At 34.2% G+C, this 15,967-nt stretch overlaps 1 protein-coding gene across 18 annotated transcripts in view; it reads left to right on the forward strand.

Annotated features, from left to right (window-relative positions):
* RIMS2 (regulating synaptic membrane exocytosis 2) overlaps positions 1-15,967 on the forward strand; it is a 473,080-nt gene that overhangs the window by 130,809 nt on the left and 326,304 nt on the right. For 8 of the 18 annotated variants that reach the window (XM_086741138.1, XM_086741142.1, XM_086741151.1 and 5 more), the window contains exon 1: positions 10,620-10,741. The exons of the other annotated variants lie outside the window; for them this stretch is intronic. In XM_086741138.1, the coding sequence (XP_086597264.1) occupies positions 10,620-10,741 (122 nt within the window). Of the gene's footprint in view, positions 1-10,619; positions 10,742-15,967 lie in introns of those variants that run through there. 18 annotated transcript variants of the gene reach the window in all.

A 15,967-nucleotide genomic window follows, 5' to 3' on the forward strand; every position in this document is an offset into this window, starting at 1 on the left:
AATGGAAATCTTTCCAAAGTAAAATATTTACGCTGCCTTAATGCTTATAAAACCAGGCTCCATGACACTGACAAAGGAAATTAATTCCAGAGATGAGTGGTCATCGGAAAATATTCTTTTGGTATTCCAATCAGCCGAAGATAGGAGCAGATAAATCTTATAATGACCATGAATCTTATAATGACATGAACAGAAGATAAATTAGTCTCTTTAAACTCGTTCCCAAGATATGGAAGGCTCCAGCTTTTATCCAGTGTACTGAACAGCAGAAATTAATAAACAATCCAGTGCATAGATGTGTTCTCTTAGCTCCTGTTTCAAAAAATGAAAAAGGCTAATCTTAATCTTACTGCCATTTGGAGAATGATTTATCTTATAGTTTACACATATATTAGCCTTTGTTTCCATCACAGATGACCTGGACACACTGACACCCAACACAAGTTTGGAGGCCCTTTAAGGTCCAAATCACTCATCTGAAATTAGAGAAAGGAATTTCTAAAATTATTTAACTCCCAAGTCCACAGGGAATGAGAGCCAAGTTCTGCAATGTACAACCACCATGGACTTAAAGATCAACGTAACTGTTACTTTCTTTACATCATAAGGAGCTTTATGATCAGCCTGCTCACCCAAGAAGTGTTTATAAAAAGGATCTCATCCAAAGAAGATGACAACTGTGTATTTCACAAAGAGAACATTATCTCTTTACCCGAGTGTGTATATTGAAATCATTACTGTGTTGGGTGCATTTACATTGTTGATAATAATCTGTGGACTCTTGTAGGATTTAATTTTTGCTGTCTCCTTTGTGCTAACTCTATCCTCTCTTAAATTTGGAGAATAAGGGATATGAGTACAAATGGCCTGTGTGCACTGAGGAAATCAACTTTCACCCTGGATTTGCCATCCTGAGGCATCCAGAAAAGACAGATGTCTGAAAATTGTTAATGTGTGTGCTTTCAGCTTCTGTTTTTAGTATTTTACATTATGAATAATACATAATACTTTGATAGTAATGTAAATAATTTAAATTTAAATAAATACTTTATTTTAAATCACCTTTTTTTTTTTTTTTGAAAGATAACAACTTCTAACTTTTGATGAAAGTGAAGAACAGAAATCTCTTTTGTGGCAGATGAGGTTTTCAATGCATTGTTTCAAAAATCAGTCAAATCCCCATTCTAGGCCAGCAGTTCTTGACTAGTGAGACACGTCTCATTGGTGACCCATCCAGAACTGCAAATGAGGCACAGAACAGGATTCATGTACTGTAATGAGGTGCAAAGAAATATTAACTGATTGTGAATCAGATGAAGGTAAAATTGGTTGAAATATACTACTCTAAAGTACACATTCTGCAAGGTGCAGCATCTACTGCATATTGAGCCTGTTGTATCAATGAATATTATGTGTACTCCTCTGCTTATTCAACCAGAGTATAGCAGCTTTCTGTTTCTGTCAGGTAATGCAGCGATTCCTTTAGTCAGGGAAGTGAAGTCTTAGTTAGACCTGTTCTAATTCTGATTACCCGATTCTTCCATCTTAATGGCATTCCTTTAATACTTGAAAAATTATTATTTCTGTATTTTAATACCTCATGTATGAACATGCACAAATGTATATATTCATGCTAGAAGCTTAGGATGTATAGCCATTTCAGTAAACTGTCAGACACTCTGAGGAAAGTGAAGAACTGATTATAGCATCATTCTATGACCCAGAATTTACAGACAGTATTTTGTGGAGAAAACCAGATGTATTTCTCCTGTAGGAAGCCTACTAGTCCTGCAGACATGGAACAATATTAGTAGTATGTATGAATTATTTTAATACAAACTAGAATCATGGTCTTGCAGGCTGAAGAAGTAATTTCTAAATGTATTAGACAAATAGGTTGTTTTTTGTTTGCCAAATGCAATTTCTGCCCCAGTAGCTTTTTAGATAAATTATGCCCTAGGTTAGGACAGTGGGTTAAAAAACACATATCTTTAGATTTTAGGGCTTCTTTTTTAATATAGGAGATCTGCCATCAATAGGAATTCTGGTAGAAAAAAATGTAGATTCATAAAGTGCCTGGATTATATGCTGGGACAATGCATAGGTAGGAAAAAGGGAGAGAATGTACACACCTGAATTTTTGTCTGACGTGGTGTCAGAACACAGCCAAGGCAGGAACTGGAAAGTGTTCTCAGATCCAGAAATAGAAATGCAACCACAACAAATTCATACCTCCTAAATAAGATACTTAGACAAACATAAGAACACTTCATAAAACCTATTTTTGGGTACTCGTGCAGTTTTTAGTCACATGATTTTTTTTTTTTTTTTTTTTTTTTTTTTTCTTCACATAGTCCTCTTTCTCTCTCTTGGTTATACAGGAAGAAAAAGATGGCTGGGCTTCCAAACTACACACTTTTGTCATCTATATTTAAGTTGAATTAATCTGGGTGTCTGTGTTAATGACTTCAGACAATGGTCCAGACAATCTAAATTGAACCTCTGAATTTGCCTGTAATCAATAATGTGTTCAATGTTAAGGACAAAATTGCCTAAGCAATAAATACTTAGAAATGCCCAGATCTGGCAAGTTAGACAGGAACTAGGCACTGGAGCTTTGTTGCGGACCAGAGGTAGGCAACCACGTACTTAAAACTTACTGTTCAGAGTTGTTTTTGTGAGCATGTCATATAGCATATAAATATTATTATCAAAACAGCAAAATCCAAAGGGCCTTATTCCAGTTGTGCTGAAAAAAACCCTTAAAACTGTACTATTTCATGTTTTTAAGTCACAAGGTGCAACTTGTGCTTTTTCTCTATTTTGTGGTGTGCCCTAGCAATAGAAGCTTTTTGTTTCACCATGGAAGTTGTATATATTGTGTAATATTCAGAAGGGTGAGAAGGACAAAGATAAGAGAAATAATTAAAATTAAACATTTCATGTAATTATTTTCAACTATTCTATGTCTTATCATATTTAAATAAAATTTCCTGTATTACCTTTCAAATAGCATATTAAAGAGAATTCCACAGAGAGGTTTGAGAAGCCATAATCTATATTGAGCTAAGGAAATTAACCAATAAGTCAAAGTTACTCATGTTTAAGATAGCTTAAAAATAATTATACTGGGAGGTATATCTGGTTCTGAGGCATACCTACTGCTTCATTTCAAGAATGCTGTGGTATAGTCAATCATAATTAATAAAAAAAAAGGATTTTAAATTATTATTTTCATATTTATCTTGTCCAATTTATTTGTTGGGGTTTTTTTTTTTGTTTTCTTTTTTTTTTTTTCCTTCTCTCTTACTCATCCTGGAATGCGCAATTTGTCTGGTCAGTGCCAGTTTTTGTATGTGTCCATACTAGGCCAAACAGCAGGATTTCCCAAGTGAACATATGGCACATTTCCTAGTATCTGCATAAAAAGCAAAATCAGACCTATTATTGTGTTATCTGAATTTTGAAAAAAAAAATGTAGATGTTTTTAAACATTGGAACTATTTATAATAAACAAGTCATCTAGCATTTAACTTTCACAAGTCTTTAACTTTTTCCTTTCATGGATTCAGAATTTAATTAAGCCATAACTGATCAAAATAAGACAAAATCTCAGCTTTCAAGTATTTTATCTGTAAAATATATTCTTTCCAAACTAGTAAGTATGGAGGTAAAATCTCATGTTTAACTTGCTTGCCACCTTTTAGGAAGTTTTAAAGCTATAGCGATCAGGAGTCATTATTGTTTCTGTCATTTACTTAGACTATGATGAGATGCAGGGAAATGAATTGTTTGGTTTCATCATAGAACTTCAGTACACCTAATTACGAACAGTTGGCATTTTCTTGCCTAGGAAATCCAAAGCTGATCTGGAATCTCCCATCAAGACTCGACGTTTTGGGCTGATGTAATCTATACTCCTTGACTTGCTTGGGAATCTATACATGTCAAGGTTAATTTTGTCTTTCATTAAAAAATAGACATTTGCTTGCCTTTTCCCCACTTGTATTGATGACATTAGGTCTGAGAATTTTCAGAGACGGGAATATCCAGATTCCTGTAAAGATGCAAAATGTAAACTGACAGCTTATCTTTGTATTTTATCCTCAATGTAAGTAGATTAATCAGAGCATCCTTTTACCATTCAAGTTGTGGCACTTGCTGGGTGAGTTCACGATGGAGGAACAGTGCACAGACTGCTTCCACTGGCACTAGAGCAGTCCCAACATTTGGAAACGTGCTAGAGGCACAGTGCTGAACTGCGCTTTTGGGCCGTGATCCAAAGACTATTGGCATGCAGTGTCATCCCTGATTTCACTGGAATTAGGCTACTAAACAGTTGCTGCTGTAGGGAACAGTAGCTCAACAGGCTTTGGAAGAGCAAAGTTCTAGTACCCTAAACATGGCAAGTAAGAGAATGGATTGGGGTTCACACATCTTATCTGGAGCGCCAACATTATTCTTATCTGTAACCTGAACCAGATCAGTTAAGCAACATTTCCTGAAGTATTTAATAGATAACATACTTAAAAAGCTTGGATGATTAACTATTTTTGTAAAGCCCATTCTAAGGATAAATTATTTCATTATTTGGTATTACTGCTGGTGGAACAAGAGATAAACTTTGGTGAGTCCTTTGTGCATTGAATACCATTAACAGCAAGTTCAACGGAAACTGAGGAATGAGAAAGTTAAATAAAACAGAGAGAGGTGGTTCCACAAGCACCAAAATTACAGCAGCCTGTAATTGTGTCTCACGTTTTTCTGTCCTATTTCCTGTTATGTGGTGGAGGATCACAGTAACTTAAGCAGCTTTTCATACCACTTATGAAAGTTTTGTTGAATGTAGGATGACAATAATGTGGCCATTTACTGACCATGTTTTCTCTGTCTTTCTACTGCCAAAGCAATTGGGTAGTGGCTCAGTTCTACCAGCCCTTCCTCTATGCACACTGACTAGGGTCTTTCTCCTTCTATGATGATGCTGATTTTCACATAGCTTGCAAACTATTTTAATATTTATGCTCCTTTGAAATTGACCAGTCTCCTCAGGCATATTAATCATGGTGATAGATGGTAATATGGACAGAAAAAGGTATAAACAGACTGTCCAGGTTTCTAAATCTCATATCCTTGGTTTAAAATCTGTGACTCAGGCTAAAAGGAGACTATAGACTGCTATTAAATAACTAAATGGGAGGAAAATGAAGAAGGACTTTGAAAAGAATTGTATGAATATAGATAGAATACCTCAATAATGAAAGTAAGGATATAGGGAAACATGGAAGATACTGAGATAAAAATGCAAGCAACCCCCCCAATGTTTGATAGTTGAACACAAAGATGAATTTACTTTCTTTAACATTACTGTACTTTGTTAGTCGATATTTTCTGTAACACGGTTTTTTCTCTTAGCTGTAATTTCAGTATCTTCCATCGTGGATCTATGACCCGACTACCAGGGAATAAAATCAGTATCACTTTTCCGTTGTCAATGAATGTTTAACTCAGTGAATTAAATAGTTCTTTCAATATTTAATTATTTTACGGGAGGGAGAACAGCTTCAACAGCAAATACAAATTCCCTTTGGAAAAGCCAAGAGGGTGCTGAGGTGGACCTTGTGGGCATATTTGAGGAAGCCAGAAGGAAAACTTGGGATTCAGTTTTCCATGTTCCCAGACACTGTTCTAACTGCAAGACTTCCTGTAATAAAAAGAAGGGTGCATTTTGAATGACTGCTCAGGTGCCAGCTCAAGGAGCGGATTCATTATTACAATTCTTGAGCAGAGACTGATGCTTCCCTGCAGCCTGGATTTAGGTACTTTTATACTTTTGGGGTTGGGACTTTATCTACATCCCTCTTTTTATTATTTTCTATCCTAGATATTCAGGTTACTGGCTTCTATGACTCCTAATCTTATGTGATTAAATTTACAACTGTAGATTTTTGCCTTAGTTCTTGCTAAACTTCTCTTGTGAGGCTGAACCTTTGAACACTGACGTGATGAAATACAAATAAATGTGTGCGTTACTCCAAAGGAAAGTCTGGTTACATTTCATTTGCAGTAGCAAACTGAAATGTCCATCCTTGAATTTAATTTAAGTTAGTCCTTTAAAATCATGCCCCACCTTGGAGCATCAGTTTGCTAATCTGACTCAAAATGAGTAGTCTTATAAACTGTAATTATACAACATCATCCATTGTGCAAAGCCTCTGTTGTTAACTCATCTGTCTGAAAAACATTTGTTCAGATGTTTTTTCTTTTTATAATGCGAATACTTAAATGATAAAAATTACCATATAGCTAAATATTCAGCTAAATGATCTGGCTATATTGGAGACCAATGGTAGCTGCATTACAGGTATGTATGTGCTACTAATTCCCTAATTTTATCTAGTGTCTAGGTGAGGAAAAATAGAAGTTTGACTTTCTTTACATTTTAAAAAATCCCACTTTTACCCCCAAACTTCAAGTAACACATCTCTACCATTTTCTTCTGTGATTCCATCAACCTATACTTACGTAATATCCAGTAAATTAGAATGAAATTTAATCCAAAATTCTACTTGATAGTATCTTCTATCACAGAACAATCTTTGCCTTACGAGCTGTAATGTATAGCTTTAATGAGGTTGCATGACTTTACCTTATTTAAGGTACAACTTTCTGGGAAATGTCTTTTCTGTGTGGCTGTAATAAAGAAGCAATACCTGTAAGTAATGTTGGAGATAACACGTTTTTACATATTGCCAACTTTCTTTGTGTAATAGGTTTACCTTAAGAGCTTTCTGAATTCTAGAATAAAATTCAAGGTAGTTTAATCTTAGATTTGAAATAGAAATGTTTAGTATAAATTGAAAAATACTCATACATACTTGGCAGCTTTCTAGAATAACTTTTTCTAACAAAGTAGTAGCTGGAGCGTATTTATTAAGATTCAGGTTGACGTAGATACCTGTATGGATCTCAGTGTAGCCTGGCTTAATGGATCCAGTGATGCTTTCCTAGATTTCTCTTTTCATTTTGAAATAGGCTGTCAGCCATGTCAGGTAGTTGCTTAGACTATCTGGTACTCATTTTTTTCCCATTCTGTGCAATATCTTTAAAGCACTTTGTGTTCATGTCTATGAAATCCTTTGTAAAACTGATGTAGAAATGAAATATATTATTAAATTGTAATTAGCAAGAGTGTGTACCTATATATGCAAGTATAAATACTCAAAATACTATAATAAAAATCACTATCACAATGATTTAAATCAGGCCCTCAATTGTTAGGAAATGCCAGAATCACAAGTGCTGGAGGTAGTGCTTGGCTTACTTAGTGCATATTGAAGTACACAGTTAGGAGTGTTTTGAAAAAAAGAAGCCTGTGCATAAGGACCTCTCTTTATTCTGATATGGATATTGGAGGGTGTAGAGTGAGTGACCTTCCTGAAGAAGAGAAAAGGAGATCTCAAGTGTAAGGAGGTTAAATATCAAGTAGGGAAAAAAAAAAGAATTCCTGTCTTTTCTGGTATTCTTATGTGAGGCTTTTAGTCTGGGAATGCTGAGAATATAATTTCCTAAATCTTAAAAATGACACTAAATCATTGTGCCCTCCACCACAGGATTTTTTTTTAATATAAGAAATCCTGACACATTTGAAGATCACTAACAGGATTGACATGAGGTAACTAGTACCTGTACTGTTTTGTTCTTGAACAATATTAGTGTACAGGACATAAATTTCATGTGTGGTTCTACAGACTTGTTTTGATTGTCAGTTCCATTCTGGTTCTGAAAGGATGGGTACTTAGCGAACACAGCCTACTCTGCTCAGGGTCCTTCAATCCAGCCCCTCCAGCCTCTTCTTGCTAGGCCCTTTTACTTCCTTGATTCTTCTCAGCCCAAACGATTATATTTTGGAAAAGGTTGAAGTAAGGATGAAGAGGACTTAGAAATAAGTCTACATTATGGGGTCAATACAATAATACAGGCCACATAGTAAAGGAAGGAATTGTTTATTGACCAAAGGGTCTCTTGGAGAGCAATAGAAGGGTCAGGAAAGAAAGGAAATTATGTTTATTTTTCTGTACCATTTATATTTGAAATAAAAAAAAATACTTTTCTAAACAACGGTAAATTCAATCTTGATGAAATTCCAGATGTTAAAAAAAAAAAAAAGTGTATTTGCACAAACCCTCTGTCATTATTGTTGAATTTTCTGCTAGTAGCGAATATGGAGTGTTTGCCTTTAAAAGTATAATTTTACTTTTATTTTTTCCATATTAAAAGTTTTACTTGCAGAGTACTCTTTATTCCTTAATCCCAGAATTAAATTTAAAAATTAGAAGTTTTAAATATATATCCGATTTTGTCAGTAGTTTTAGAACAACTTTACAAAAGAAGAATGTACCTCATAACTTCCATTTTAAATACCTGAAAATGAAAACACAGAAATGTCAATGTCACACGTTCAGACCTTTGGTGCGACTACGAGAGCGTTTTGGCTTTGACGACCATTCATAAAGCACACAACAAAATGGTGATGTAATTGAAATATATGATAAAATATTGATCTTGTACCTGCTCCATAGTCAGCATTGTCTCTGAACTGTTAAGTGGTGCATATGAAACTAAGAATAACTTGGATCTTAACAAGATGATTCTGTTTCTTGCAGCAGATACAAAAATTTTGTGATTTTGATGTAATAAATGTAAAGGCAAATAATCTTTATTACAAACATGAATTCTCTGTAATGTAGACAAGGTGGTTACCAAGTATTATTTTCATTTTATTATAGCAAGATAGTCATAAATACTCATTAACTCATTCTGCAGGATCTCAACAGTTACCCCGTTTGCCATACATATAGCCTAGCACGTTTTGTCACAAACTGTAATACATTTCTCAATATAAATGTTTCCATAATGCACAGTATGCTATAGGCATAAAAAGAGATATTAAGAACTATTTTGTGTAGTACTTTGTAGGTTTTCACGTGGGTTTTGGGAACAGTTTTATTAGTGGGTATTTTCTTGATTCTATTTTGGAAATATTTAACATGAGTATTAGTAGGGAGTCTCCTATATCTTTTTTAGAGGGGCCTGGAGATTAATTTGTTCCTATTTCACTTTTTCTTTAAAAATCTGATTTGTAGCTGCCATCCTTCTGGCCAAAGAAGCCTGGATGGGTACTCCCATCTGAGCACATCAATACAACACTTTAATTAGCTGGAAGGTTGCTTCCCATATCTTCTGGGATTAAAATCACTTTCAGTGGAAGAGCTTAAATAATGGCCTTCATTTTATGTTGGTTTATTTGGAGATTTTGTAATTAGTGCTAAGATGTTAAAAGCTGTGGATAGAAAATTAGATATTCTAAGGAAAATCTTTTTAATTGTTATTTTTCAATTTGACAATAATAGAATATATTCTGTAATGTTATGTAATGTCATCCTCTGGCACAAGCATTGAAAGAAAAAAGGAGAAATATGTTTTGTAGTCAGGGATACTTATTTTCTGTACATTTAATGGTATTTACCATGCATATTATGCTGCAGAATCTCACTGTGTTCCGTTAGATGATTGGTTCTGCTCCTTGCTTTTTGACTCCCTATACTGCATGTGTACGGGAGACGTAGGATGCTAAGACAGTGGGTTTTCCTAGAAGTAGGCAGGTATGGAGCACCGAAAGAAGTGATTGATTTTGCTTGGTTCTATCATGGCTGATTCTGTGCAATAAACTTTTAAATATGCTGAGGACTTCTTATTTTGAAATGTAGTGTATATATAAAATGCAGTCATTCCTTTTAGTGATTTTTCAAATTTCTGCCATAAATTGCCTTGATGCTGTATCTACAGTGCCTAACAGAGCAGTTACGTGTAGAATGTATACTGTTTGCTTCAGTGCTGATTTGATATTACATTTAAATGTTTGCAGCGAAAAACCTGTTATCTCATGTAAGGTACAGTGTAGCTTTTCAGATACGAGACAAAAAGTCTATTGTTACAGTCTCAGTGCTACATGTTATTTATTATATGAAGAATATTTTTAGAGTGGTCTTCTTGCCCTGTAGAGCTGCCTTTGCATTAAAAAAAAAAAAAAGCTACATACACGGTCACCAGTGTTAGTCATTTTACAGGGGAGGGAAGGAGGAGGGGAAGATGCAGAAATCCTCCTCCTCTTAGACAGTAGTAACAGTGTGAGGATGCCTCGTCCTCATTTTTTTTACTTCTGAGATTTTATTGCTGGCAGCCAGATGTGCTGAAACTCCTGATGACAGCATCTATTCACTGCGTGTTTTTAATAGGCTTAGAGAAATATGAGTAGAGTACATGAAAGCAGCTCGGCTTCACACTTCGGCTGGGAATGCCCAAAAAGCTTGCTGCTGTTTAGAATTCTTGCTACAGTCAGGAGAAAGCCGCACGGGTACTAAATCTTCTACGACTGAATTAGAAGAATAATGACTGTACAATTAACTATCAGCCCCTGCTCATTTAGGCACAGTTTTTACAGAGATCAGGAGAAATATGGAACTTGATTGGCATGTTTGCATTTGATGGTGTGTGCAAAATAGATGACTTTTAAGACAGGTGGTGAAGAAAAATAGAAGGGAAGGAAAAGAGAGAAAATGCAATTTGAGACACTGCGCCAGGTCTGCAATTCTGTTTTATCTCATTTTCATGGGGTTTTCTCATCCCCTCCAAATATTTTACAAAATGATCTTTTTGGACAAACGTTGAACAACACTAGGTAAGTAGAAAAGAAACATTTTTGCCTTACCATTTCTATGCTGATGCTGATAGTAATCTATTTGCATGTTTTTCAGTGGGATACTTTTATAATTGCGCTCTTAGATATTAATGTTTTTGTGGTAGCAGTCAGGCTCTTCTGTTGGTGTTTTTGTTTTATGTAAGAATTTCAATGAGAACTCAATCTGCAGAAATAAGCCAGCAAAGATAGAATAAAATATTTAAGATGGTTAGGTATCTTCCAAATACATTAGCTGCCATTAGAAGCCAGCATTATTAGCTGTAATCCTTAAAGCATATTAAATATTCATAAACAAATTTGTCTGAGAAAATGACTTCTATGTGGATGTGGCAGTGAAAGGATTAAATGCTCAAAGATGTGTCTGTTTAACCATACATAATTTGTTGGAAGATGTAAATTAGTAGTCCTGCATAACATTTGCAAAATAGGCAGAAAGCAGTTTCTTATTTTTAGTAGACTTAGATTCTGTGTGCGATGCTTTTCAATAATCTTTTTAGCTGGCCAAATTATAGTTGATCAGTGGATGCTTTGCAGCAGGTCAGTCAGCTCTGTAGCTGACCTATTCTTTTATGAATAGCTGTTCTTCTGTGGGAATTAGAAATGACAGGGAGAAGTTGTTGTTTATTGGCATGAGATGGTTATTAAATTGGATTTTTCTGAGGGGGTAAACTGAATTAATAATGGCTTATTTTTGTGGCATTATTCAGTAAACATGCTCTAATACTGATACTTAGAACTTTTTCATACTGCTATTAAATGTTAAAAGTAAAAATGATTAAGAATTTTATCTAAAACTGTGTGAGTGCAGATGAGGGAGAAAAAGAATCCTATAGTTTTTTATAAAGATACTGCACCGACGGAAACATTCTGGAAAAAGGGTGGAAGTAATATTGCAGAGACTATATCCATCATTTTAATCTTCTTCTCTGTATCTGTGGGAGAAATCCCTTTTAAATGGGATATTATTTCTTAAATACAGTGATATTTGCACTTAATCCTGCAGAAAATTGTTACCATTTTATTTCCCAGAATGTTATTGTAAGGATTCTCTCCCTCACTGCTGCTGTTTCCTTTATAATTTTAATATTTCTTTAATGTTACTGTTCTCAAGTTTTGGCATGTTGGTTATGCATTTCTAATTAGGCATGTAAAATTATGGAGTTAGCTTTAGTAATCAAATCACTTTGGTGAATTAAGATTTTTTTTTGATATATATGAAGTCAATGAGATTCTTCTTACATCTTTGGTGTACTGTGAAATCTTTGAAGCTCTACAAAATGGAGCAATAATTTATGTACTGTCAACTGTGTTTGTAAAACAGTGCATATTTTCAAGTGCATAGTTTCAGGCCTGCAGCAACCAAGAAAGCTCTTAGCAACTGTTGTAATCATCTACGAACCAAGTCCTGATTCTCGGGATCTCTCTTTGCAGATCAAAGTGCATGCTTTTTGCAGATCAAGGTGCCTGCTTTTTGTTAATTTTTTTTTTCACAGACACATGTGCATGCTGCTGTTAGGTGTGTATTTTGCTTGTAAGATTCTGGCAAAAGCTGCATATGGTATCAGTTTCAAATCAAAAGACATCAGAGAATTATTTTATTGCATTTGTTGTGCCTGAGATTTAGAATTATGTTTATTCTAGAAGAATAGAATTCTTAGAATTATGTTTATTCTAGAAGACTGGCAAACAAGAAAAGATTGTTATGAAACCCAACCTCCTACCTAGTATGGGCTGTCTTACATAGGATGAGAATATTTCTATATTTATAAGGAGTAATTTTGTGTTTTCCTAGGTGCCAATGCTTTCGGCCTCAAGAAAACATTCTGCAATTTTTCAACAATATACAGCAGTAATCACAAGAGATTAAGTCATGCTTTGTGTATCTTCTGAAGTTCAAGTTACTTGAAAGTTATTTAAGGTTATTGAGTAAAAAGAGTCTGTCTTCTGAATAAGTATCAGTATTTTAAATCTGATCATGATAAAAGGGCTTTGAAGAAGTAATCTATTGAATACAGACTAAAATATCTTGCTAACATTTATTTTGGAGACTAGTCCTCTTTGTTGTCCTACTGATTTAAAAAAGTCTATTTTATTTTCTCCAATTAAATCAATGTAGTGTATATTTAAGGTAGATTTTTTTACTTAGAGCTTTGCACAATTAATGTAATGCACTTACTGAAAACCAAATTGTTCATGCATTAAGAGTTAATGTTTCAGAACTGTGGTAAGGAAACCAAAAATACCTCTAGCACGTAAAAGATTCTACTTTGATGAGGTATAATGTGGTCTCTCTCTTTGGATATTGAAGTTAAATATTTTGTCAGACTAAAATAGGTGATCCTTTTTCTTTTTTGGGTTTTTTTACAGAAACTTTAAAAAGTCAGAGTCCAGAAAGATAACAGTTGGCATTAAGCACAGAATGATTAACTGTTACTTACAGAAAGTAATAATGTGAATAAAATAGGTTAATGCAAACTAATAGTAGAGTGGATAATGGAATATAAAACAGAAAGTTGTAGGGAGCTAGCTAGCATGCATATAACTGTAACTGAAAATACATGATATTAATTTTCACATGATCTGTTCTTGGAGTTCTTCAGTCCTTCTGAAAGTTTAGATATGCTGTGATTTTGCTGCAGGAAAGCCTGTTATCTTACCCTTCACTTTCTAATATTACACCAAGCGTTAGGAGGGATATCCATTAAACTGATTATTATTATTTCACATAGAAAGCTTATATGAGTTGGGTTTTTATTTGCACATCTTTTGCATTGCAGTAGCTGATGTGAGAGGACCCAAATGGTATTAAACTCCTCATGAGATAGATGGTGCTTAGTATTCAAGTGTGTTTAGTTATCCTCTGCTAACAGCTTCTGTTCGAGCAATATTGCAGTTTAGTTCTCTTTTGCCAGCTACATGGCAACACTTTTCTTAAGGATGCTGTTGTGAGGGTAAAGAGAGAGCTGATACACTGGGCCTTCCTCCTGGTCTGGCATGTCTCTATCTGACGTTACCAACTCCAGCCAGGTGAAGCAGTAAGAGCTATGACTTTTTACTTCAAAATTGTGTTTCACCTACATTGGGGACTGTAATGCTATTTCCTGTGTAATAGGTTACTTTCTATTGAAAAATGATTAGAATTGCTTCATGTCAGGAAGCCACAAGAATTGTTTTGTTTTCTTAGCATTTGGCAAATAACTAGTTTGTGGAATAAAGTCTTCATGTGCCTGGTAAAAGAAACTATGGGAAAATAAAAGAGGAGACCTTTTCTGAAAACATACTAAGTGTTTATACTAAAGCCAAAATCTAACGCAACTCCTAAAGAACCTTCAGTTTTTTAAAGTCCAAAATTTTTCTGATGACTTTCAGTGATATCTTTGTCATTCAAATGACTAACGACAATGAAATCAAATTTTAAAATATCTTAAAAAACCTCTAGTTATAAGATAAGCTGGATTTTCTGATTTCCATTCTTCATTTAGAGTTTAGTGTGCAAATGCTGTACTGGCAGATGCTCTAATGTAGCAGCATGCTTTGCGAAGTCACAGTTGCTTTGGGCAATATTCAGATTAACACATCACTGCATGACCGCGAGTATCCTTGTGACTAAAATTCATACAAACTGTACAGAACACTATCAGTCCAGTTTTACCATTGCAGTATATACTAACAGCTTTTCTCTGAGAATGGAAAGCAGTGGATTTACCTGGTTTCTCCCATGACATGTTGTTATTTCTTTGTTACAGCTATATGAAAGTGAATTTGTTGTCTAGCTTGGCCACACAGGGGCATAAGATAACTAATATATATGGCCCAAAAACAGTACAAAGGTTGTTAACGAAATCTATGTGCAGAAGAGACTTAAGAATGGTCTCTGTTTTGAAATTAGATGCAATTTAAAAAAGTAAACTGTGTTTTTTTCATTAAATTAAACCCCAATATTTTAAAAGATCTTAAGAGTTTGCACTTTTTCAGTCCCTTGGTAAGAATCTTTTATGTAAATACATTGATTTTCAAAAAGTTACTAAAATACCTAATATATTAGCCTGATCATGAAACCAAATATTTACACTGAAAATATAATTTTTAGCAGAAAAATATAATTTATTTTCATTATTTAATTTTCTGATTTTTTTTCCCTTGAATTTACCTATGAACTATTTACTAATGCTCCATTGTATAATGAAGCCATCACATGATGTCAAGAATTACTGGCAGAGTCAATTGTTATTTGTCATGGTGCAACTACTGATTACTTTGACATTGAAGGAAAAAGATAATTTTCTCTTCTTTCTTGGGAAAGAATTTTGTAGAGCTATTTCTGTAGAACAGATTTGCGTTTTTTTTTTTTTTTTGTGACTCTGTATCAGTTCAACAAAGCAAATAATTCTAAGAGAATGTTGCATTTTTGAATAATTTTCGTCCAAGAGCCAAGGAAAAAAATACACCGATGGCATTAGAACTGAGAGTATATTGTCCATATTCTGACATACAAGAGTGAATAATAACTGAAGCTGCCTCTCCTCACTTTCCAAACTAGCTTGTCTGTAACTACCTTTGAAAATTTAGTTTGTGGAGATTTTCACACCTGCTCACTTTTTACCTCCATACTAGATTTATATAATCCTATTTTTAAAATTTTCCTGAAATTTGTAGCTGATACACTTCTCAATTGAAAAAAGATGCAATGTTGGAAAAAAAATCCAGAACTTTTATTTGTATTCCTTCTATATAATTTTTCCTTAATGACTTAAAGGCATAGCAAAGCTATTTCCTCCCTGGTTCTTACCTGTTTGTTTCTCGCATCAGACACAATCAGAATTCCAAAAACTAAGCTAACACCAGCCCTGGATGTCTATATTACTTCAGAGAGGTTATCCGTTTCAAATGATCCTGCATCTTCTTTTTCTTCCTAAAATTAGAAGCATAAGCCATATTCAGGTGAGTCCCTATGTGCATATATATACATACATACATACATACATATATATATATATATATATATAAACTTCTGTAAATTCAAAAGGAAGACTGTCTGGGACAGCAAGTTGTATATAAAAGGCAGAGAGAGACACTCTTACAGTTGTACTTCTAGTATTCCATGAAAGACAGCTCTGGAAACAACGAGAGGAAAGAAAGCTTTTTACTTCTCTTCTTTCTAGAAGTAATTTCAACAATTCAGGGTTTTTTGTTTTTTTTTTTTAC

This window comes from Chlamydotis macqueenii, chromosome 2, assembly GCF_036417535.1.
Source record: "Chlamydotis macqueenii isolate bChlMac1 chromosome 2, bChlMac1.mat, whole genome shotgun sequence".
Classification (NCBI taxonomy): domain Eukaryota; kingdom Metazoa; phylum Chordata; class Aves; order Otidiformes; family Otididae; genus Chlamydotis; species Chlamydotis macqueenii.